The 25891-nt window shown below is 43.5% G+C and overlaps 1 protein-coding gene across 1 annotated transcript in view; it reads left to right on the plus strand.

Moving 5' to 3' along the window:
* Positions 1-255: 255 nt before the first annotated feature.
* SPTA1 (spectrin alpha, erythrocytic 1) overlaps positions 256-25891 on the plus strand; it is a gene marked incomplete at both ends in the record, with an annotated part of 76700 nt that continues 51064 nt past the window's right edge. The window contains 17 exons of the mRNA XM_080691972.1: positions 256-279; positions 2489-2728; positions 4544-4669; positions 6947-7087; positions 7883-8029; positions 9348-9481; positions 9997-10141; positions 11781-11935; positions 13181-13316; positions 13432-13533; positions 14922-15059; positions 15658-15768; positions 17861-17938; positions 18077-18232; positions 19351-19555; positions 22301-22482; positions 24733-24976. Coding sequence (XP_080548098.1) covers positions 256-279; positions 2489-2728; positions 4544-4669; positions 6947-7087; positions 7883-8029; positions 9348-9481; positions 9997-10141; positions 11781-11935; positions 13181-13316; positions 13432-13533; positions 14922-15059; positions 15658-15768; positions 17861-17938; positions 18077-18232; positions 19351-19555; positions 22301-22482; positions 24733-24976 — 2464 coding nt within the window. The remainder of the gene's footprint in view (positions 280-2488; positions 2729-4543; positions 4670-6946; positions 7088-7882; positions 8030-9347; positions 9482-9996; positions 10142-11780; positions 11936-13180; positions 13317-13431; positions 13534-14921; positions 15060-15657; positions 15769-17860; positions 17939-18076; positions 18233-19350; positions 19556-22300; positions 22483-24732; positions 24977-25891) is intronic.

The following is a 25891-nucleotide window of genomic DNA, read 5'->3' on the forward strand; positions in this document are numbered from 1 at the left end:
GATCTGTGTCTGTGAAAGTCGGTACTGTCTCAGTTGGATGTGTCTCCTGCAGATAACTTGGACTGTCTGTGGCTGGCGGGATTCTAAGGCCATTTTTTTTTTCCTGGTCTTTGCTACATGCATAACGCTTCTGACATCCCTATTTGAGTTAGACTAGAGAGTTTGTGTGAATTCTCTTCTTTCTCTCTCTCTCTGGCTCACTCTTCTTGTCTCATACATTTTTTTTCTTGACAAGTTCAAGACCTTTAGGAAAAAATGGAGCAGCCTACAAAGGAAACCGTGAGTACTGAATTTAATTCTCTTCAGTGTAATTTTTCAGTAATGTTATTAAAATATTTACAGATAGGAAAAAATACAGATAGGAAAAGCATGACTGCTTATATAAATTATATCACAAAATGGAAAGGATTTCCATTGTTTTCAGTTACTTTATCAGCACCATAAAATATTTTTTTCTTTTTTTCTTTTTAATGGTGCATTGTAGTCATAGATCTTAACGGGGTACAAGATGGTAGAGGCATACATGCACACATCTCTCAATCAGCCCTTACCAAATTCCTTCTTTAAATATAGCCTAGGGCTTCTGTCTGAACTGCAATTGAAGTTCAGCGACAACCCCAGCCACTTCACCTGGAAAACAACTAGGAGACTTGGGGGAAAATAATACTCAAGAAGGATTTGAGTCTCTGTGGGATGATTTAATATTTTTAGCCACAGTAGTAATCGCCATCCCAGAGGAAGCAATTTTATATAGGAAGAATAACATTTAAGACTAAAATTGAACTCTATGCTGAATGTTCTGGAGAAGGTGAGCCAGGGAGACAGTTCCCATGCAAAAAGGCAGACTCTGTTGGAACCCTGTTGACTGCCGTCCTATGCCTTGGCTCCCTCTAAAGGAGAGCATTATTTTATGTTGTTTGCCAGTATACAAGATTTTACACTTCAATGGCTAATTACTAAGTTACTAACAATTAAGTGATAAGTACAAATAATTTTAAAATGATGATAAGAAGGCAGGTTGAATTTAAATTTGTAATATTTCAAAATAAAAAGAGTGTATGATACTCAAACTGAAAACCAATGCTAAGAAGACAGGTTGAATTTAAATATGTAACTTTTTAAAATAAAAAATTTATTTTAAAATAAAAAGAATATATGATACACAAACTGATTTTTTTGTGTGTGTGTGGTACTGGGGTTCCTGGAAGCCCTGCCCTTCTCCCTCCGGGCTACACTCCCAGACCTTTTTTTATTTATTTGGAAACAGAGTCTCTTAAGCCAGCGCGGCTGACTACGAACCTGCACGATCCTCCTGTCTCCACCTCCCAAGCGCGGGGATTACAAGCGTGTGCCACCACGCCCGGCCAAAAAACTGAATTTTTTAAGCATAAGGAAAACAAATTTCTTAAAGTTGTGTGTATAGTAGAACTCATGAAGTCAGTCACAACCATTCCTAGTTACACATTAAATTAAGCTTAGAGTGATCAGCAGTTGCTAATGCGTTTTTTTCTTTTGGAGACCATAAAATTATCCTTCTTTTCCATGTGTCTGAAGTTCTGTGATTTTGCTAATTTTGCCTTGTTCCACTTTCCATAGAACAGTACAGGTCTGTGTGTATTTATGTGAGAAGTTGGGAGAGTGTTGAGTGCTTAAGAATCCTCAGTATAAAAAGTAACTATATAAGGTTTAAAATGCATAAAGACACCGCAGCCCTTCTAACAACAGACATCCGCATGCTTGCAGATATATCTAAGCACAGATCTGGTGTGAGTCAATGCCTTGTGATAGATAAGGTAGGCAGCTTACTAGGGATGAACAGACAGCAGCAGATTGAATCTTCCTTTTAATTTTTTTTTCCTTTTAAATTTTTAGCCGGGTATGGTGGTGCATCCTTGTAATCCCAGTACTTGGGAGGCTGAGACAGGAGGATCACGATTTGTGGCCAGCCTCAGTTCCTTAGTGAGGCCCTCTGCAACTCAGTGAGACCCTGTTTCAAAATAAAGAATAAAAAATTGGGCTGGAGGTATAGCTCAGAGGTAGAATGACCCTGGGTCCTATCTCCAATACCACAATACATACATACATACATACATACATACATACATACATACATACATATTTTTGCAGTACTGGAGATTGAACCCAGGGGCATTCTACCTCTGAACTACACCTGGAGCCTATTTATTTATTTATTGTAGTACTAGAGATGAAACCCAGGGGTATTCTACTACTGAGCTACACACCCAGCCCTATTTTTTTTTTCTTTATTTTGAAACCGGGTCTCACTGAGTTGCCCAGGGCCTCACTAAGTAGCTGAGGCTGTCCGCGAACCGCGATCCTCCTGTCTCAGCCTCCCGAATGCTGGGATGACAAGCGTGCGCCACCACGCCCGGCAATAAGTGAAGTTTTAACTGATACCTAATGATTATTCAGGTTCGCTGCTGTACATTGTCCTATTCCAAACATGTAGAGGCTTTCTCACTTACAGGTGATGGAAAGCACTGGGCCAAAGGTTTTGGAAACAGCGGAAGAAATCCAACAAAGACGCCAGGAGGTGTTGGATCGGTACCAGAGGTTCAAGGACCGGGTGGCTGAGAGGGGTCAGAAGCTGGAGGACTCCTACCACTACCAGGTGTTCAGGCGTGATGCGGATGACCTGGAGAAATGGATCCTGGAGAAACTGGAAATCGCAAAGGACAAGAGCTATGAAGAACCAACCAATATACAGGTCATTCAGTTCCACAGACCCCCCCAAGGCAGACCCCACGGTCTTTGTGGAGGAAGATGGGTTTTTCTTTCTGTGAATGTGGATGGGCTCACAATCCAATCCATTTAAAAAACAACAACAAAAACAAAGTAAGCCAGTAGAGAAAGGAGTTCACAAACTGAATTTAAAAGAATCCTAAGGGTGTGCCTCCCTTTATAAAGTTAGAGGGCTGAGACTGAGAAAAGAGAAATAGAACAGAAGTGGCCACCTGTCAGAACTTGAAAGCACCGTTTCTTACAGAACTCGTGCTCAGAACTCACGCTCCTGTAACATGAGCGTATCGCTGGTGGATGGTAGGGAGCGATGTCATAGGAAGTTTAGACAAGCTGTGAAGGAAAGTAATTCTCCTTCTAAATCGCCCCTGTCTTCCACTTCTAACCTTCAGGATCTGACTTGCAAATAAAACGCTTTCTAGATAGCATTCCATGGTAGCTTAATTTTATTTAAGATGAAACCATATACAAAATGGGGACTGGAGGAAGTTCAAGGACTCTCTGACATACTCTACCTGCCCATATCTTGTGACATTAAGGATAGAATTATGGAAACAAGCCATCAGTGTCCCTAAAGCAACTGCTCTCCACTCTCTTTAGAATCAGGATTTTTCCCCCGCTAGGTTTCCCCAAAATTGCTATCTGTGGCTCTTGTCAAGTTCAAATAAAAGGTCCCTGATGAAGAAGGTCCACGATCGACCCGTGTTGACCTAGTACTGTAGCATCTGTAATAGCGATGATCAGAAGAAAGCTTGCAGGCTGAAGAGGATGGCCGATGTCAGGGAGGGAATAACTAGAACAAGACCCAAGCAATGCATTTCAAATGGATTAATGCACCCGTAACAACAAGGACAGAGTCCAAGGGCATGTTTAAGAGGCCATTATTAAGCCAAGTGTGGTGGCACATTCTTACATAATCCCAGCACTTGGGAGGCTGAGACAGGAGGATCGCACAGGTTCGCAGCCAGCCTCAGCTACTGAGTGAGGCTCTCAGCAACTTAGTGAGACCCTGTTTCCAATTAAAGTATATAATAGGTCTGGGAGTGTAGCTTGGAGGTAGAAAGCCACTGGGCTCCATCCCCAGTACCCAAAAAAAAGCCATTATTAGGGGTGGAGTGCAAGGGAGAAAATTTATTATAATTATCATCTCTTTCACTGTGCACAACTTTAGAACACAGCCACCTCTCTCTCTCTCTTAAGAAAAGCACTATGTGTTACATGTTTTTATCCTCATAGGAGTCTATGAAGACTTTAAAATAATAGGTCATTTGCTGAGATGCTCTAAAGGAAGTAGACACAGGATGAGACTCTCTATGACCGCTGGCTTTGAGCTTGGAACTTCCTTTTGTTTTTGGTTTTTGGGTTTTGGGTTTTATTGCAGGCCTAGGGATATAACCCAGGGGCATTCAACCTCTGAGCTACAGCCCCTGCCCTATTTTTTCTTCTTTCTTTTCAAACAGGGTCTCACTGAGTTGCAGAGGGCCTCACTAAGTAGCTGAGGCTGGCCGTGAACTGCGATCCTCCATCTCAGCCTCCCGAATGCTGGGATTACAAGAGTGAGCCACCACGCCTGGCTTCTTGACAAACTATACTCAGGGGCTCTACCCAGAATGACTATTCCTTTTAGAGTATGACTGTTTCATCTAGGATCATAGATTATTGTTGAATCTAGGTTGGGAGCAGATCACTCCTTCTCAAAGAAGGAGGAGGAAGGAGAATTAGATGACTGTATGCCCAGGAGATGAGGCTTCCCTCCCCATGAACTCTGATTTCTAAACTTTAGGGGAAATACCAGAAGCATGAGTCCTTCGTAGCAGAGGTGCAAGCCAAGTCAAAGGTCCTTCCAGAACTGGAAGAAATCAGGAAAGTCCGATTTGCAGAAGGCCATTTTGCCCACGAGGACACCAAGGTACAATTATGGGTCTCTGAGAGAACTTCCCCATCTTCGAGCATGCCATCAGGGTTTATTTTCATTTATTTGTTATTAGTGCATTGTAGTCATGCATCTTAATGGAGTACAAGATGGTAGAGGTGTACATGCACTTCATCAGGGTTTCAATGGATTATATCAGATAAAGGCCTGGAGGTAGCTATCTTAGAACAAGGGTACCTGCCTGCCTCCAGTATTCTACTGGGGTTGAGTTAAAGAATAGGATGTCCTCCTGTTTCTTGGGGTGGGGATATGGAGAACAGCATTGATGGTACAATGCTCACTTTTTATACGACTGTAGGGTAACTTATCTCAAGATCACAAACACTTCAGCCTCTTTCTCAAGTCCCAGATGAGTTTCCATCTCTAGTGACTTTTCTAATGATTTTTTTCTGACCTCTGTAACTTTGACTCCTAAACATTTCCAACAAGTGAACAAACATGTTCGCCTATCTGAATTGTCTTTGAAATCTGTCTCCTTTGTCTATGTGACTACTATTGTGCCTTCCCAAATACTCCTGTCTCCTTACTTCAAAATCCCCTAGCTGGGAGCAGTCAGTGGCTAACACCCACAATCTCAGTACTTGGGAGACTGAGACAGGGAGAGTATTGGTCTGAGGCCGGCCTTAGCAACTTAGTGAGCCCCTAAGCAACTCAGCAGTGATACCCTGTTTCAATATTGTTTTTTTAAAAAATTAAAGGCTGAGGGTATAACTCAGAGGTAGAATACTCAGTAACAAAATAAAAATTAAAATAAAAACCCTACGCCAGCTGTGATGGCACATGCTTGTAATCCCAGTACTTGGGAGGCTGAGACAGAAGGATTGCAGGTTCCTGGCCAGCCTCAGCTAGTTAGTGAGGTCCTTGCAACTTAGTGAAAGCCTGTTTCAAAATAAAGAATAAAAATATAGAGATAGGGGTATAGCTTGGAGGTAGAATGCCCCTAGTTTCAATCCCCAGTACCACACAAAATAATAAATAAATAAAAATATTTATCTTATTTAAGAAAATTTTAAAAACTCTACAAATCTCATGTCTTCAGAAAATCTTCCTTGAAGACCAAGAGCTAAAGATCACAATCATCCCCAAAGCATTTCTTACTCCATTGTCTGTCCTCAATAGATCAGCTCTATTTGACCTAACCCAAGTACTCTTGAATTAATAGAGTCAATTCATGACTTTTTAAAGTCTATTTGTTTATTTATTTATTTATTTATTTATTCATTTATTCATTTATTTATTTATTTAGAAACAGGGTCTCACTGAGTTGTAAAGGCCTCACTAAGTAGCTTGGGCTGTCTGCGACCGAGATCCTCCTGTCTCAGCCTCCTGAATGCTGGGATTACAAGTGTGCGCCCCCACACCCGGCTTCATGACCTTTTTTGTATGAGTGAACTTTTTTACTACTGATGTAGTTTTAAGGTGTCAAAATAAACTTTAATTACATATTTTAAGATTGGGGGTGTACGTATGGATCCTTCCTCTTACCCATCTTATTGCTTGTAATTATTTCACCCTTTAAAGCCACAGATCATTTTTTTGTGGGTCTGGGAATGAAATCCAGGGGCATTCAACCTCTGAGCTACACCCCCTGCCCTGTTTTTTATAATTCTTTATTTTGAAATAGGGTCTCACTAAGTAGCTGAGGCTGTCCGCAAACCGTGATCCTCCGGTCTCAGCCTCCTAAATGCTGGGATTACAAGCGTGTGCCACCACACCCAGCCACCAAAAATCATTTTCACCAAAAAATTTTCTCATGGGGGACTATATAGAGTTTAGTTTAATAGTTATTTTCACTCATATCATCTAGTTTCTTTTTGGATATCTGTTGGGCACTTAATGCGTGAATAGAAAGAAACCCTTTCTTTCTTTCTTCCTTTCTTTCAATTTTTTATTGGTGCATTGTAGCCATGCATCCTAATGGGGTACAAGATGGTGGAGGTATACATGCACACATCACTCATTTAGCCCTTCCCCAATCCCTTCCCTATCCCCTCCTCCCTCCCTCCTTCTCATGTTTGGCCTAGTGATTGACTTTGATGTGTTTGTGAATATACATCATGTACCTTAGGGACTCTTCCTCTTCCCCTCCCATCCCCCTCAGTTAGGTAACCTTATTTGCTCGTCTATAGATTCTTATTCTTTGTCTGGTGTTAGGAGGAGGGACTTTTCACCTGGGTCTCTTTCTGCACAAGCGTCTGAGTCTGTGCCTGCTCCATGCCCTCTGTGCCTGAGCAGTCCTCTTCCTCCTCAAAGGCTCACCTGGAGGAGCTGCGCCGCCTGTGGGACCTGCTGCTCGAGCTGATGCAGGAGAAAGGCCAGCTGCTGCTGCGGGCCCTGAAGCTCCAGCAGTACCTGCAGGGCTGCGAGGACATCCTAGAATGGATTGGGGACAAGGTACGTACACGTGCCTGCAGTACCTCCCGCCTCTGTCCCAGGAGCTGCTCAACGACAACGTCTGCAGATGGCTCAGGCAGAAGCTAGGGTGTCTGTTCCTGCATTGATTCCTTGGAGGAATGGGTTTCGTGGCAAAGCTGCAGTGGTATTCTGCACATCCACATTGTAAGAGTAAGCCTAGTCCTATGCCTCTGACTATGAAGAAGTCAGATACAGAATGTGCCTTGAAGTTTGATCTAGGATCAATCCGTTCTACCTCCCACAATCTCTAACGCCTTCCTCAGTTTCTGCTCACATTCTGGGGCCTGGCAAGAGTGTTCCCAGCTCTTCCTCTAATCCTTTGTCTCTGGGTGCCTATAATCATGAACTTTATCTTCCTATATACTTACAGAATAATCCCATAGTTGAGACTGAAGACTTGCACAAGCAGGTGCCTAGTGTGGTCTTTTGTAGATACTGAGCACTTTTTTGACTCACTCAGTACTGAATACTACTAAGTATCTACAAAAGGATGCTAGGGTAGAAGCAGAAGGAACTGAGTCCTCATCTTCCAAATCATAAAGAGTGTTTCCCAGGGTCTGGTCAACAATGACCCTGTCATCACTGAAGAATTACCCTGGATGGCACTGTCCCCTGGGCAAAACTACCTCAAGAAATACACTCCTGCTTTCTGAGGGGGATACTCCCAGCCTCCCCCACCATCTCCATTTGATTGTCCTGGGAATGCAAGACTCCTGGCCTGTAGGAACTCCTAAATATTTAACAGTGGCTTCATCAACTTTTCTGCATCTGCAGGAAGCCATAGTGACGTCAGTGGAGCTGGGCGAGGACTGGGAACGCACTGAAGTTTTGCATAAGAAGTTTGAAGAGTTCCAGGACGACCTGGCAGCTCGGAAAGGGAGAGTGGATGGCCTGAACCAGTATGCGGATGAGTGTGCCGAGGTAAGGCGGGAGTGAGGGCCGGTCAGGGGAAGGGTCAGGGGAAGGACAGAGGTCCTTCACAAGTAGCTGGGATACAAGGGGACCGGGACCTTGTGGAAACAGAGGGAGGCATGCGTCTGGAGTAACAAGTCCTGAGCATTTTCCTTTCCACCGTGGAAATCCATGGAAATAAAAAAAAGTGGTGTGTGTGTGTGTGTGTGTGTGTGTGTGTGTGTGTGTGTGTGTGAGAGAGAGAGAGAGAGAGAGAGAGAGAGAGAGAGAGAGAGAGATGGAGAGAGAGATGGAGAGAGAAAGAGAGAGAGATGGAGAGAGAGGAGATAAAGAGCATTCTTTCTTCAAGGGAAGAAACAAGAATAAATAAAGTAGCAGAGAATATAAAATACTATTGTATTTCTCCATACACTGGTGTCCCAAGCATCTAAAAACATAATCACTTTTTGAGCTCATAGAAAATTTTCTCTCTCATATCTGATGGTAAGCAAGTCAAAGGCTATCCCAGGGCTGTGAGGAAACAGACCACTTCTTGGAGAGAGAAGTGATAACATAGCATGGTCCTTTTTTCCTAGTCTATCACCCAGAGGATGAATCCAACATAAAATTAGGATGTATCTTCTGCTCCTTTGGTTTGGACTTTTCTATAGTAGAAAGGAACATTCATTCAGGAAGGAGAATATAGAAAATTTTATCTGAAAAGAATTGGGAATACAAATGGAAATGGAAAGTGATGGGGCACAGGTGAACTCTAGAACAGAAAGGTCAAGCAGGCTGATATGGCTAGTTCAAGCAAACACTCATACACCTCACTGCTACGGATGGTTTACAAATTTCCTGAAAAATCATATGTGTGTGCCTGCATATATATTTCTGGGAGTAGAGAAATTGTTCTCATTGGATCCTCAAAGGTATCAGAAGTGAAAAAATGTTAAGAAATACAGCATCAGTACTTTTGAAGATGGAGTCATACTTCACAAAGAAAATTTTCTCTTCTCTGAAGATTTGGAAGGCTTCCATGTGGTAGAGTCCTGAAAATAACTTTAGGACTGGGCAGCCTGTGTTAGTAAGATAGTCCAGTGTTGTAGGCACAGAATATAGGTACAGGATGCATGTCGGGCAGGTTGGTGTTCTAGATTTTGGTAATATGGATCAGGTTAAAACCAGGGATATCCAGGTTTTGGTGAAATTCAGTGTCTAGTTGCAATGGTCATTTTCTACATCTGAGAAGCGTAAAGAGTGTGAAACGAACTGATCTTTGATGTAACCTCATCTTTGCACAAGGTTAAATACAACGCTGGTTTTGAGTGCTGGCTTCCTTCCACAGGAGAACCATCCTGACCTGCCCTTAATCAAGTTCAAGCAGGATGAGGTCAATGCTGCCTGGGAGCGGCTCTGTAACCTGGCTCGCCAGAGACGGGAAACTCTGTCTGATGCTGCAGACCTCCAGAGATTCAAACGGTATGGATCTGCCCACCACTTTATAGGAAACTTTGAAATATCACCATGTTTATTGGTATTAGCCATCGTCCATTCTCATCAGCAGTTAGCGGTCAGTGCCTCAAGCCGAATCGCATCATGTGCTTGTCTTTGAGACAGCACGGGAGTTAAGGAAACTATGACTCACCCTATATCTAGTGTTGCAGAGGTTGGATCTCAAAGCAATATAAAAATAATAGCACAGGTGTATCGGGGGTGGGTGGAAACCCTTCAGAGTTAAAGAGAGTGATTAGGAATTGAATAGGGTAGATATTAGAGATGGGGGGGAAGAGATTTGTGAATAACTGACTCACGTACAGAATTGCCCCTGGAACTTGACTATCAGGAAGCCTAGGTCCCTAACATCTTACAAAAAGGAACCTTGTAAGTTCCTATTTGCTTGTCCATAGGAAAGCAGGGCCTGGCTGGCTGGCTGGTGCTCAGGCTTCACAATGCCTGCCATTTAATTTTGTTGGACCTTATGTTAATGTCTACAGGGATGTGACTGAAGCCATCCTCTGGATCAAAGAGAAGGAGCCTCTGCTCACCTCTGAAGACTATGGCAAAGATCTCGTTACCTCTGAGGCTCTGTTTCACAGCCACAAGGGACTTGAGCGGAGCCTTGCAGTCATGGAGGACAAGGTAAGCCACTGGTTGAGGAACGGCTGGCCCCTGGAGTTAGGAGAGGCCTTTGGTGGTCAACTTGCCCAATACTATAACCTCCCAAGGGAACCATAAATTCTGTTTTCAACTAAGGAGGAATTCTTTGACACTTGAATATACTACGTCTTGAATATACTTCATTCTACTTCAGACTCTTTTGCACTTGAATATACTTCTTCATTCTACTGCATACTTGTCCGGAAATACTAGGTACCACCTTTAAAATTCGGATTATTTTAATTGAAGTATATGTATATGCTTTATATTCTCTTGTGTTTTGTCACATATTCCACAATTTTAAAACAACAACAACAACAAAAAATACCTCCGAGAAGATGGTTCCCTAATTTCTCCATAAAATACTCTGTGGTCAGACCTTTTTTTATCTGACCACATTTTTTCCTTATGGCAGTTGTAACTTGTTTCTTTTTGTTCTTCACTCAGTAGATCATGAAAATATTTTCTTCCCCCTTTATAATGAGATCTGGGACACGTTAACTAAATAAATTGTTAGGTTCCCTTCTACACGCTGGAAAACCCCAGTTCCTAGCCGAGAAGAGTAGACAGAGGGTGCTTGAGCTCAGAGCAAGCTGACAGTCTTGAACAGTTCCCACCCTGGATCACAGCTTAACCACAATTTAAGTTACTGCTTGGTTTCCCCAGAAGAGTCAACCCATGGATAGACCTTGTGCTTTAATTGTAGCCCTGTCTCTGTGACCATGCTCCACAGACGTACATCATTCTAGTTTCTTCATTCTCTCTCATTTTTATTGTTTTTGGCTCTTTTCCCTAATAATAAATGACAAAACCCAGGGTTTGATGAATGACAGTACTGAAATACCAAATCCTCTAAATACTTGACTAAAGCTGTGTATGGTGGAAAGCCTTCTGGTAACTTGGGCAAGTCAGCTATGTCGATATGTTACCACTGAAATCTGGTGTTAGAATTGTGCTTACGACAGTCTGGTGTTATTGGAGTTGTCTTGGGCTCCGAGACAGAAATATCTTTCTGACTCCTACAATAAAGTTTAGGGAAATTATATAGAGGGACAGAGAGGAATAAATACACATCTAAACTTTGCTTCTTACACTGGCTGAATGATTTTAAGCAAATAAAACACTTTTTAATTAGAAGGGGAATAAAATTGGGTTCTACTATAATATTAGTATTTTATTTGGTTTTGGTACTGAGGACTGAACCTCGGGACATTCTGCCCCTGAGTTACACCCCCAGCCCTTTTTATTTTTTATTTTGAAATGAGATCTTGCTGAGGGGCCTTTCTAAGTTGCTAAGATCCTCCTGTCTCGGCCTTCCAAGTACTGGGATTACAGGCGTGCACCACCACACCTGTAATCACACCCAATACCACCCCCCAATACTATCACGGAGGATATAAAATGATAAGATGCTTGTAAAGTGCTGAGCCCAATGAGGGATGAAAAGGATGCAATAAATTGTCACTAGGATAATATGTTAGTATATAATGAAATGTGCCCATATGAAAATATTTATAAATTCTTTTTCTTCATGCAATTGTTTTATCACATGCCCGCCATGAAGCTTTGCCAGGATTCCATGTGTTGGGGTTTCCTCTTAGCTTCTTTGTTCATGCTGCAGGTAAAGGAGTTATGTGCCAAAGCAGACAAGCTGACCCTTTCCCATCCTTCGGACGCGCCTCAGATCCAGAAGATGAAGGAGGATCTGGTCTCCAACTGGGAGCACATCCGAGCCTTGGCGACTCTCAGATACGCAAAGCTACAGGCTTCTTATGGGTGGGAGACCTCTCCTCCTTACTGCCTTACCGTAATGTCAAAAATGCAAAACGAGAAAGGGGGATTAAAAGAATAGCGAGGGATTCCTGGCTCCCGCCTGCTCAGTGGCGGCGAAGGACGCCCTCTGCGGGCTGCTATGGTTGGCACCTCACCTGTGCCCCCACACGCACTGGTTTCCCCCTGTTTAGCCCACCATGCTGGAAAAGCAGCTGACATAAAATTTCCAGCTTCCTTGGCTCCTGCTAAGGAGCTAAAATAAACTTCCGAGTTAAAGAGCATCAAAAGAAAACTAAGTCCAGAGTTTTCTGCTGGCTGGATGCTAAACACGTACGGAGACCATTATAGCTGGGCATCATTTTAGCAGCTGATTCTGACGCTGAGTAGTTGCATTGGCAGCAGGAAGTGTTTACCTCATTATGAGTCAAATCCCCAAAAGTGAGCAATGAAATATTTATTTATGAAGTACTGAGGATGGAACTTAGGAGTATTGTACCTCTGAACTACACCCCCAGCCCTATTTTTTAGTCTTTTTATTTTTGAAACAAAGTCTCCCTGAGTTGCAAAGGGCCTTGCTAAGTAGCTGAGGCTGGCCACAAATTGTGATCTTCCTGTCTCAGCCTGCCAAAGGCAGGGATTACAAGCTTGCACCAACATGCCTGGCTTAAATTTTTGTTTTTGTTTTTTTAAACAGTTTTTAAATTTTTATTTATTTATTTATTTATTTATTTATTTATTTATTTATTTATTTATTTTTGGTGGTACTGGGGGTGGAACCCAGGGGCTTTCTACTTCCAGGCTATATTCCCAGACCTATTTTATATATTTTTGGAAACAGGGTCTCACTAAGTAGCTGAGGCTGGCTTCGAGCCTGTGTGATCCTCCTGTCTGAACCTCCCAAACGCTGGGATTACAAATGTGCGCCACCACACCCGGCTAAATTTTTGTTTTTTAATAAGTAACTGGTTTGTTTTTTCAGGATTTTTTTTAATGAATAGGGTTAAAAGTGACCACCGGTGCACAAGGAATTTGAACCCTAATTCTAGCCCCTCCTCCCACTTCTGTCATTTACATCCTGTGCATTACTTATGGGCTGCCTTGTGAGTACTTCATTTTCAAGTCTCTCTGGGTGGTGACGTGACGCTCACGCGCTGCACCATGCTACGACACACCTGGGAGACACTGGCCCTCACTACTGCAATTCCTCTCACACCCGGCTCTCCTACATCCTTGGCACCTCTCCCACAGGTACCAGCGGTTCCTGTCTGACTATGATGAGCTGACAGGCTGGATGGACGAGAAGACAGCCTTGATCAATGCTGACGAGCTGCCCGCAGACGTGGCTGGAGGGGAAGCCTTGCTGGACAGACACCTGCAGCACAAGGCGAGGACGGAGCCGCCGCCCCGGGAGGAGGAGGAGGACAAGGGCTGGCTGGGTCAGGGCTGGGACATGAGGGATTCTGGCTGCATGTGAGACCTAATTTTCCTTGTGGCCACAGCATGAAATCGACTCCTACGATGACCGATTCCAATCTGCTGATGCGACTGGTCAAGAGCTGCTGGACGGCAGTCACGAAGCCTCCGAGGAGATTCAGAAAAAGGTGAGCAGAGGTCTAAGGGCGTATGAACCTTAGGTGGCACGGCAGCCCTCGCTAAACTCAGAGTGACACTCAGGCAAGGATAGAAGTCATCCAAACAAGTTATTAAGGTGGGCCCGGTTCCTCTCTTCTCTCTCTTCCTTCTTTTATCCATTCCCTCTTTCCTTCCTTCCTTCCTTATTTCCTCTTCTTTCTTTCTTTCCTTCTTCTCTTCTCCTCTTCTGTCTTCCCTCCCTCTCTTCTTCCATTCCTTCCTTTCTTTTTTCTTTATTTCGTACTCCAAGTTGAACCCAGGGTCACTCTACCACTCAGCTACGCCCCCACCCCTTCCCATTGCATTTTGAGGGAGGGTCTCCCTAGGTTGCCCAGGCTGGCCTGGAGCGGGAGATGCTCCTGCCTCAGCCTCCTGAGTCTCTGGATAACAGGTGTGCGACACCGCACCCAGCCTGGACCAAGCTGTCACCCTGCCTCTCTCTCTCCCATGCATGTGAGTCACCCAAAATCCTCAGAACATGGAGAGGGCTGGCTAGAAGTCTTTGAGACTTTTGTCCATCACTTCTCTGACTTCTACCTAATTTGAAACTTCCATTTCTCTCCTCTCCTCTCCTCTCCTCTCCTCTCCTCTCCTCTCCTCTCCTCTCCTCTCCTCTCCTCTTTTGTGATACTGGAGATTAATCCCAGAGGCCTCTACCTCTGAGCTATACCCCCAGCCCTATTTTATTTTTATTTTGAAACAGGGCCTCACTAAATTACTGAGGCTGGCCCTCTAATCCGGATCTTTCTGTCTCAGCCTTCCTGGTACTGGGTTTACAGGCATGTACCAACACATCAGTCTTCTTCCTTCTTAATATAAAAAGCAGCCAGGCATGGTGGTGCACACTTGTAATCCCAGAATTTGGGAAGCTGAGACAGGAGGATCACGATTCGTGGACAGCCTCAGCTACTTAGTGAGGCCCTCTGCAACTTAGTGAGACCATTTCAAAATAAAAAATAAAAAATAGAGCTGGGGGTATAGCTTGGAGGTAGAATGCCCGTGGGTTCCATCCTTAGTACTGCAAAAGTAAATTAATTAAAGCATATAATTTTATAATTGTATAATTTTAAGTTATAAATATAAAAATAATATAATTTTATAATTTAAAATTTAAAATTTATATTTCAAATTATAATTTATAATAAGAATACAATTATGGCATATAATAATAACACAATTTATGGCATTTTGTGCCATCTTTTATGGCATTTATAAATGTAATTTTTCTGTTTACATGTTGGAAACTTAAGAGGAAAAGGCCCATTTCCTACTCACTTTTGGAGGCTCTGGAAGCTTTCACATTTATTAGCAGCTCAGCAAACATAGGATAAGATGAACTAATTTATCCTCTCCAAAGATGGTGACGCTGGCCAGCAGCTGGGCCGCCCTGCGGGATCTGTGGGCCCAGCGTCAGCAGCAGTATCAGCAGTGCCTGGACTTCCACCTCTTCTACCGGGACCGCGAGCAAGTGGACAGCTGGATGAGCAGACAGGAGGTGACCACGGGCCCACTGCCTTCCTAGGCCCCTCCTTCCACCCTTCATTTCCCAGGACACCTAGCGGCTCCCTCCCGGGACCTGGTGGATGTGCAGGACCTAAAGCGAACCTGAGCCCGCACTGTTGGGCTGCCACAGTCTTCTCGGGGCCCAGTGCACAGAACCATCGCTACATCCACGACACACAGAGCATGAGCACAACTGAGCATAAGGCAAACGGACGCCGGCAGGTCAGGGGTTAGGGAGGAGGTCGGACTAGCTGGGCGGCATTATTCAGCCAGGATTTCTTGGAGAGGTTGAGCGGTCTTTTGAGGCCATTTTGAAAGCTCAGATAATGCCCAGATTAGTTAGTGGATAGAGCCATGTGATAGACCCAGAAACACAAGCCAGGCAACTGTTTGTGAGCTCTGGGAAGGAGTCCTGGAACTCAGGCTGTTGGGAGCACCAGGGAAGAGTCCTGGAGCCCAAGCAGTGGAGTTTAATTTCTATATGCCAGCCTAAGTCCCATCTTTGTCAGCAGCCCGGTGCCTCCTGCCTTAGTTCCCGTCCCAGAGATAGTGGTGAGGACAGCTGGGATGTATCTTTCTGTCTCCTGCAGGCCTTTCTGGAAAACAAGGACCTGGGAAACTCGCTGGGCACTGTGGAAGCCCTTCTTCAGAAACATGATGACTTTGAGGATGCCTTCACTGCCCAAGAAGAGAAGATTATAGTAAGAAATGGGCCTCGGTTGGTTGAGCATCTGCCTCCTGTTAATACGCATCACCTGCCTGGGTGTGGTGCCCAGGCCGGCCTGGAATCCTAGGACTTGGGAGGCTGGGAGAGGAGGAGGGCAGGTTCAAGACCAGCCTCAGCTGGAGTGAGATGCTCAACAATTTAGCAAGACCCTGTTTTGAGATAAATAAAAGGGGCTATGGGAGTAGCTCAGAGATAGAATGCCTGGGTTCATTCTCTAATACCAAATATGTGTGTGTGTGTATATATATGTGTGTGTATATATATATATAATGTATATACATTATATGTAACTAATATTTCTTCATCTATGTCTATATAACATATATATAACAAACACATATATGTATAACTCATATCACCTCATCCAATATATGCCCATATAACATATATGTATGTCATATAACATCTGAGCCACATAATATATGTGTGTCATATAACATATATATATATATATATATATATATATATATATATATATATAGCTAAATCACTCCATCCAATATAAGTCCATACTTGGAATCATTCACAACAATCAGGCTTAGCATGAGAATTATTTTCAATAAATTCCCCTCTCGGTAATATTTATTCTCCCTGTTATTGGTAATATCATTGGTAGTATTTATTGGTAATATTTATTTTCAGTTTGGTTATTGGTAATATTTATTATTGGTAATATTTATTTTCACAGTTTTAAAACTCTTTGACCTCATTTTATAAACAGCCAAAGTGTTTATGTAGTGTAAAATCTGAAACTTAACAAAGATTTGTCTTAAGAAAAAAAGGGAAATAGAATCACACCCATTTTGTTAACACATGTCTTCTTCTAAGAAGGGTGTTTAGGAGTTTTTCAAGAGGGTAGACCATCATTTCTTTTCATAAAGTGCATGACATTTCTATTTTTCTCTAGTATAAACAGAAACTACTGTATCTATATCCAACATAGAATCATTAACAGTTTGAACATTTTGGTTTCCTTTTGCTTTCTAGCAATGTCTTACTGTCATTTTCTCTTGTAATATCTAGATATCTGAGCAATATTGACTCTTTTCTTTTTTGATATATTTTCCCCTTATAATGGTTTTCATCTTTTTGCTTCTTATCTAATGCTCTTATAGAGGTTTTATAAGACCCTCATGTTATCACATCCCTGAAAACTGATCAATGAGTAAGCAGAACCCAAAAAAGCGTGGATGATTTCATGGGTCCATTGTGTTGTATGAGTTCTGCTGTCTCCCAGAACTCCCAGAATGGTCCTGACTTCACACACACACACACACACACACACACACACACACACACACACATTCACCATCATTATCACCATCTTCAGCATCAAAAAATGATTGGTCAAATTCCATGTCTTCCCTGGTAATCAATATGGTGCTTAATTGGTCATTTGTTAATCTATATGCCTTTTCTGTCAGTTCTCATTGACAAAAAGCTAACTATGGTAAAATAATTTTCTTGTATAGTGTTGTCATTCATTTTAGATCATTTTCCTTTTCCGATCAATTAATCTATTCTGAGCTCTATCAGTTCGGGGGGCTTATGAATAAACATGGGTAATAGTTTACCTCTACAATTTCTGGCTCCTCCTTTCCATGTAGCTGGAGATATAGATATAGCCATATATATATGCTACATTAATAGATGGAGAGACAGAGAGAAAAAGAGGGGGAGAGAGAGAAAGGGAGAGGGAAAGGGAAAGAGTGAGAGGGAGAGAGAGAGAAGGAGGGGAGAGGGAGAGAGACTGCTCACTGGACAACTGGACATGGCTTTATCATAGTGCTTCCTCTTGAAGATTTAAGAATGGATTAAATACTCCCCATGTCGTGGCATCTGAACTCCTTCACTGTCAAATAGATTGGAAAACTGTTGGCGCACCGAGACGGTAATTGACATGCCCAAGGCATGGATGTTGAAATAGTTTGCAGCAGAAATCATAGCTAGGACCTGGCTCTTCTGGCCCTTGAACTTGCCACGGCCCACAGTGCCGGTCCTTGTCTTCAAATAGCTCCTTTACTCAATGGCCACTGAGGGAAAACCACTTTATTTATTTTTTTCAGACCTTAGACCATACTGCAACCAAACTGATTGACAACAACCACTACGATTCCGAGAACATCGATGCGATCCGCAACGCGGTATGTTCCCGGAGGGCCCAAGCTTCTTCCCGCCTGGGCGCGGGGATCAGGAAAAGTCTAAGGGGTCTGGCAGGCCAGGGTGGGCAGGAAAGCTGTGCCTTGGTTTTGCTGACGTGAGCTCACCCCTGACTTTCACAGCTGTTGGTCCGCCGCGATATCTTGCGGGAGAGGGCTGCCATCCGCCGGAAGTTGCTGGTAGATTCATTGATTCTGCAACAACTATATCAGGACTCAGATGACTTGAAAAACTGGATCAACAAGAAAAAAAAGTTGGCAGATGATGAAGACTACAAGGTGGGCGGGGTTTCCTGCCCCAGACCAAGTCGTCGGCAGTCGGTTTCTTGGGGGGGGGTATTGAGTTGTGGGCCTAAACAGAATGGGAAATAGAAGATTGTTCCTTACTTGGCTGCTTATGGTCCCTTATTACGTCTACTGCCCCATGAACTCTTATAATAGGAAAATATTGTGTCTCATTCTAATGATGCATTCAAGGCTTTGAAAGGTATCATAAGGGTAAAAATCACCTGACTGTGACATAACTTAGACTTACTCAATTTTGTAGCTGGAGGCAAGCATCCCCTTATTGTATATATGAGGAATGCAGGATTAAAATGGGTGGAAAGTGTCCAAGATCATATAGTTGGTTAGTAGGCTCTTTGCCATAAAGATTAAATGCGTGGACTCTGGAGAAGGAGAAACTGGGCTTGAATTCTTGCCTTTTACTATCTTGGTCTGTGTGACTATGGACATTCCTGAATTATCTCTGAGCCATCAGTTTAACTTCCTTGGGGTTGTGCCAAACACATATTTCGCACTCACTAATGTCATAGAAGATATTAAGCAAACACACACATGAGTTCTACTTATAAACCTTCACATGTGCTGCCAGTGCTGGAGACTAATGTCTTTGATTTAGAGTGCAGTATCTACTGGAAATATTTGTTTTTTCCCATATCATTTATCCTTTTTTATATCTTGCTGGAATTATGGATCTTGTTTGTGGTTTCCATTCTGTGCTACTAGGTAGCACGTGTTTGCATTCTGTAGAGAGGTTATGGTTCCTTTGTATACAGAATAAACAGATGGGGTGAATAGATGGATGGTTCATGTGCCCAGACAGAGATAGGAAAATGCCATCTCTCTCGACAGCTTGGGTTCATGCTAATGCTTGTATGGGGTATCATGCTCAAAATCATCTTCAGGCCATGGCTGGGCTCGGAGCACTGCTGGATTGGCAGCCATTCAAAAGGAAGGATTGCACAGATTTCCCAAGAACTGGACGAGGACTCCTCTCCCTGTATTCTCTCCTTAGTACTTCAGCTTTCTATCGAGAATGAGCCCTTTTTTTCTAATTTTCTGCCTTTCATTCTTCAAGTTAAAATTCCTTTTTTTATTTTCTCCTCTTACCCTAGGATATACAGAACTTGAGGAGCCGGGTCCAAAAGCAGCAGGACTTTGAAGAGGAATTGGAGGCGAATAAGATCATGCTGAACAACGTGGAGAAAACCGGCCAGGAGATGATTGAGAGCGACCACTACGCCTCGGCCGACGTGGCCGCCCGTGTCCGTGAGGTGACTGGGCTCTGGAAGGAGCTGATGGAGGCCACCGCACAGAAAGGTAGGAGCTGAGGTCTTCTCAGCATCCCCAGTCCGCCTGGGCACCACGAGGAGGGGTGCTGCCCATTTGTTTCCCCTGAGTCTCAGTCAACATCTTAAAGTCTAGCCTCAATTTATCACATGGTATAGAAACACAATTTTATGTTTTCATCATGTATGCATGCATGAACCAGCCCATCTTCCTTCCTTCCTTTCTTCCCCCTTCTTTCTTCCTTCCTTCTTTTTATTCTCCCTCTTCTTCCTCCTCCTCCTCACTCCTCCTCCTCCTCCTCTCACTCCTCCTCCTCCTCTCACTCCTCCTCCTCCTCTCACTCCTCCTCCTCCTCTCACTCCTCCTCCTCCTCCTCCTCCTCCTCCTCCTCCTCCTCCTCCTCCTCCTCCTCCTCCTCCTCTTCTTCTTCTTCTTCTTCTTCTTCTTCTTCTTCTTCTTCTTCTTCTTCTTCTTCTTCTTCTCCTACTCCCACTCCTCCTCTTCTCCTCCTTGTCCTTTTCTCTCCTTCTCCTCCTCCTCCACCTCCGCCTCTTCCTTGTCCTCTCCTCCTCCTCCTCCTCCTTCTCCTCCTCCTTCTTCTTCTTCCCTCCTCTTCCTCCTCCTCCTCCTCCTCTCCTCTCCTCCTCCTCCTCCTCCTCCTCCTCCTCCTCCTCCTCCTCCTCCTCCTTCTTCTTCTTCTTCTTCTTCTTCTTCTTCTTCTTCTTCTTCTTCTTCTTCTTCTTCTTCTTCCTCTTCTTCTTCTCTCTCTCTCTCCCTACCTCCCTTTCTTCCTTTCTTTTGTTGGATTATTACTGCTTTCTTCACTTTTCTTCTACATTTTTTCTTTTCTTTCAAATTCATAAACAATAAATTTAGTCTTGTCTTTGTTTTTAAATTTATCTTGCTTAAGTTTTCAGCCAGGTGTGGTGGCACATGCTTGTAATCCAAGTACTTGGGAGGCTGAGACAGGAGGATCCAGGTTCCTGGCCAGCTTCAGCTACTTAGTGAAGCCCTCCACAACTTATTCAAACCCTGTTTCAAAATAAAGAATAAAAAATAGGGCTGGAGTGGAGATCAGAGTTAGAATGTCCCTGGTTCAATCCCCAGTACCACACACACAAAAAGAAATTAAGTTTTACTTATTTTGATTCTATAAACAAAACAGGATATTATGCACCCCCACTTATAACATTATTAATGGCTCATAATAGTTGACATTAAAATTCACATTAATAGATTATATGTGAAAAGATTAGGCTGGTCACATGCAGTGTGTTTGTACTCTTCTGTTTTTATAAAGCCTGCACTTGTTACTTTTTTAAACCTATCTAAAAGTGTGCAAGTTCTGCTGTAAGCTCTTTCCAAAATTCCCATATGGCCGGGTGTAATCCCAGTACTTGGTAGGCTAAAACAGGAGAATGGAAGAACAGCCTCAGCGATTGAGTGAGACTCTCAACAACCTAGCAAGACATTGTTCCAAAACAAAATATAAGAAGGTCTGCACGTAAAGCTCAGAGGTATAATGCTTCTGAGTTCAATCCTTAGTAACACACACATGTGCACGCACACACACGCATGCACACACACGCACACACGCACGCACACATGCGCGCACACACGCGCGTGCACACAGCCCACGCACGCACGCACACACACACATAGCACACACACGCACACACGCGCACATGCACGCACACATGTGCACACACACACCTTCCCATTTGTATACCTGAAGAGTCTTATTTATTCTTTACCTCACCTCTTTGGAAAATTAACCCATTGTCAGTAATTAACACAAATAACGAGTTTTCTCTGTCAGTACTCACTTTTTTTTTCTTTTTGCATACTGGGAATGAAATTCAGGGTCATCCTACCTCCAAGCTACACCCCAGCCCTATATTTTATTCTTTATTTTGAAACAGGGCCTCACTAAGTTGCTGAGGCTGTCCATGAACCACGATCCTCCAGTCTCAGCCTCTCAAGTACTGGGATTACAAGCGTGCGCCACCACGCCTGGCTACATACCCTCTTTTAACATACATTACCTATAGATATTATTCTGTCTTGGTTACAGAAGAGATACGTCATATTGATTTCTGTGGATGCCCCTCTCAAATTTTAGGAGAATCAAGAGGGGAAAAAAATCTAATATAGCTATAACAATAAGCTGTCACTGCTACCCCCACCTACAGGAGACGTAATAATTGCTTTGCAGAAATAATGCATATAATTGCTGCAAGGTCATAGAATACATAATTTAGCCAAGCTTCCTGTGAATAAGCATGACATTTTCTGGAGAGAAAATTGTGGTGCAGGAATTTTGATGGACAGGCACTAAGAAAGGGTATAGCAAAGTTCAGAGAAACCTCAAAATTGCAAAATGAACCAACCCCACACTTTTTTATGCTTTTGTAAAAGCAAGTGTGATATCTGAGTTTAAATGCCTTTGAAAGACTGATCTGAAAAGAGTAATAATATTTGATGAAAAAACCCTAAGATGGTTAAAATTTGACCTAGCAGAAGTACATCTCAGCAGGAAATCTAACTAGTGGTTTATCTTTGCTTTGAGAGCAGTACTGTGTCTGAAACCAAAGACTATTAGAATTGCACAGACTGAAGACGACATCTTGTAGAATGACATGGGAAACAGCCATCTTGTTTTTCTCTTTGGTATATCTAAAGGTTGTGTTTCTCTTTGCGTTGGGAAGGTATATTATAGCTGCAGAGCAGGGGCAGCTTTGGTCCTCAGTGTCTTAGACCCAGTTTCTTCTCCAGGGACCCAGTTGTACGAGGCCAACCAGCAGCTACAGTTTGAAAACAATGCGGAGGACCTGCAGCGCTGGCTGGAGGAGGTGGAGTGGCAGGTGGCCTCGGAGGACTACGGGAAAGGCCTGGCCGACGTGCAGAACCTGCTCAGGAAGCACGGCCTCCTGGAGTCTGCTGTGGAGGCCCGGCAGGTGCGGTCTCAGCTCTTCCGCCCATTGCAGGGAACAGCGCACAGGAGGGGTTCACCCATAATAAGTAACAACCATTTTGTTATGGTCCTGAGGATGGAACCCAGGGGCATTCTACCTCTGAGCCATACCCAACCCTATTATTGATTGATTGATTGATTGATTGATTTTTGCAGCACTGGGGATGGAACCCAGGGGCATTCTACCCCAAGCTACACCCCCAGCCCTATTTTTTAGTCTTTATTTTGAAACAGGGTCTCACCGAGTTGCAAGTGGCTGATGGCCGCGAATGGCAATCCTCCTATCTCAGCCTCCCAAATGCTGGGATTACAAGCGTGTAGCACCATGCCTGGCTAGTAACCATCATCATTAAAAGAGCAAGGAACCAAAGTAAACGTTCAGAGTCCAGTTGGCTAACTGGCTCTCCTTGATAAATATCCATCAACCCATTCCTTCTGGGTGCCTCCCTTCAGAACCCCAAGGCTGATAGAAGACTATATTTATTTTATTAATAGTAGTTCTGGGGATGAAACCCAGGGGTATTCTACCTCTGAGCTACAACCCCAGCCCTATTTTTTATTCTTTATTTTGAAACAGGGTCTCACTGACTTGCAAAGGGCCTCACTAAGTAGCTGAGGCCGTTCATGAACTGCAATTTTCCTGTCTCAGCCTCCAAGTACTGGGATTACAAGCGTGCGCCACCACCCCCAGTTAGACTCTCCTAAATATAAGGCTCTTCTCTCCATCTAGAAACCTAGCTGTTGTAGACCACCTTCTCATTCACAAGTCACATTATCTTTAGTGCCTCATTTCACTTTCTTTTTCTTTTTCTCCTCACCTACTAAGCAAGAGTTTGGAGGAAAATCGCCTCTTCTCATTCTGATATTCTGTGACTGAAAAAATGATTAAACTTTATTAACCATTTCTAACTAAGAAAATTGAAAGTCCATAGATCATAAAAATTGCCTTTTCTAAACTCACAGAGGAAACTAACAACAGAACTAAAGTGTCCAATTTTGTCCAAAATGACAAAAATTAACTAGGGGGAGGCTTAAGTTTTAACTCTTTATGGATCTTCTAATGCTTCATGAAGAAGTGAGTAGACGTTGTAAAGGTATCGACAGTTGACATCATGTTCCAGTTGAGTTGCGAGAGATGAAATCTTGTATGGGTTGAGCCCTCAATGACAAAATAGAATCAGTCAAACCAACACCTGGTCATCATCCTTCCTCAACAATAACAAAAAACAAAAAACAAAACAAACAAACGAAAACAAGAAGAAAAACTACAATGTTGGGCGGCACATTTCTACCGAGCCAGCTGTAGCTCACATAGACATCACCACGTATCTATTTTAACACGCAGGCATGAGAATGGAATTTTCTTTCAAGGAAGAGCCTTCCAAATCCTGTCTCTTTGCCCCTCCTTCCTCATACCTGGCCCAAATGGGTCAACGATGCTGCACTCAGGGCCAGGTTGCTCACTCTTTCTGAGCTGACTTTTGTTTATGTAGCACCATGTTCTACCTTGTAGGGATTGTTCCTGGTACACAACAAACACAAGCCTCAGAAGTTCTCATTTTTATTGGTGGATATGGCTCTTGCTTCAAAGGAAGAGAACAGCAGGGCATGGTGGCGCACGCTTGTAATCCCAGTACTTGGGAGGCAGAGACAGGAGGATCGCACAGGTTTGAAGCCAGCCTCAGCTACTGAGTGAGGCTCTCAGCAACGTAGTGAGACCCTGCTTCCAAATAAAAATATAAAATAGGTCTGGGAGTATAGCCTGAAGGTAGAGGGCCCCTGGGTTCCATCCCTAGTACCACTGTAAAAAAAAAAAAAAAAAGGAAAGAAAGTAGGGATGGAAGGGACACAGATAGAAAAAACCATCCACCTCTCACTAGGTACCAGCTTACCACCGCTCAGCACCACTCAGTAGTATTATTCTGATTCCTCTCCTCTCTTGGGACATGGTTTTTGTTTTTGTTTTTGTTTTCCAAATGTGATATGAAAACTACTTTCCCATAAAAGAATTCTTAGCTTGATGAGGTGATCCTCAACGTCACAAACCCCTGAACTCCATGTCACTGATTGTATTAGGAGTCGGAACAGGGCAATGCCAGAGCGCTGCCCTGTGACCCCGTCTCTTACCACACGGGAGACCAGATGCCCCTGACACTCACTCACTCCATCTCTCTCTCTCTCTCTCTCTCTCTCTCTCTCTCTCTCTCTCTCTCTCTCTCTCTCTCTCTCTCAGGATCAAGTGGACACCCTTACAGATTTGGCTACACATTTTGAAGACATAGGCCATCCTGATTCTAAGGACATGTGGGCCAGGCAGGAGTCCTTGGTGTCCCGATTTGAAGCTCTCAAAGGGCCACTGGCCACCCGGAAGAAGAAGCTCATCGACTTGCTTCACCTGCAGCAGATCTGCAGAGACACCGAAGACGAAGAGGCCTGGATCCAGGAGACGGAGCCCTCAGCAGCTTCAACCTACCTTGGTTAGTACCGCTGAGCAGGCTGGGCCACAAGGAGCAGCCACGTCTGCAGACAGAGGGATCTGGGGCAGAGCAGGGGAGGGACAGAAGCTCTGCTCGCAAGTCTACTGGCTCAGGCCCCTGAAAGTATGCCCAGAACTCTGCAAATGTTTATATTTTTAAAGCATGCCGATAAGTTCACCACTTAAAAGTAGACACGAGCGATGCTGTGGATTTGGGGACTCTGGGAAGATCTAGAGCACCTGTCTTTTTGCCACCTGTTATTCTCAAACACAAGTTATTAAGATGGCTCTTGACTGAGCAGTCATGGTTGACCTTTGAGATACCAAATTAATTTTTGTTTGGAAGCTGTTGGTTCACAAGTGGCAATGCCAGAATACTCCAAGATGGGAAAGAAAAGTATGTTTAAAGCGCAAATGGTGTGCAAGTGTACCGGGAGCACTCCTGGCCTGGGCAATAATATCAAGAGAGGGGAAGTCTGGGAAAATGTCCTAGAAAAGAGAAGCCTGCATTTTATTGGAAAAGCAAAGTTTCTGGAGAGGTTTTGGAAGGGAAGACAAGAGAAAAGAAGTTGGAGGGAAGAGAGGTGAGTGCTGTTAGGAGATGAAGGAGACAGCATGGGCCAGGAACTTCAGAAGGTGAGGGAATCCACAAATTCACAGTAGTTGGGTTTATTCATTTATTTGGTACTAGTATTAAACCCAGGGGCATTCTACCTCTAAGCTACAGCCCCCAGTTTTTTTTTTTGTTTGTTTTTTTTTTTTGTTTTTTTTTGTTTTTGTTTTTTTTACGGTACTAGGGATGGAACCCAGGAACACTCTGCCTTTGAGTTACACCCCCAGCCCTATGTTTTATTCTTTATTTTGGAACACGGTTGCAAATGGCCTCACTAAGTAGCTGAGGCTGGCCATGACTCAC

Source organism: Muscardinus avellanarius (genome assembly GCF_963383645.1).
Source record: "Muscardinus avellanarius genome assembly, chromosome: 3".
NCBI classification, from domain to species: Eukaryota; Metazoa; Chordata; class Mammalia; order Rodentia; family Gliridae; genus Muscardinus; species Muscardinus avellanarius.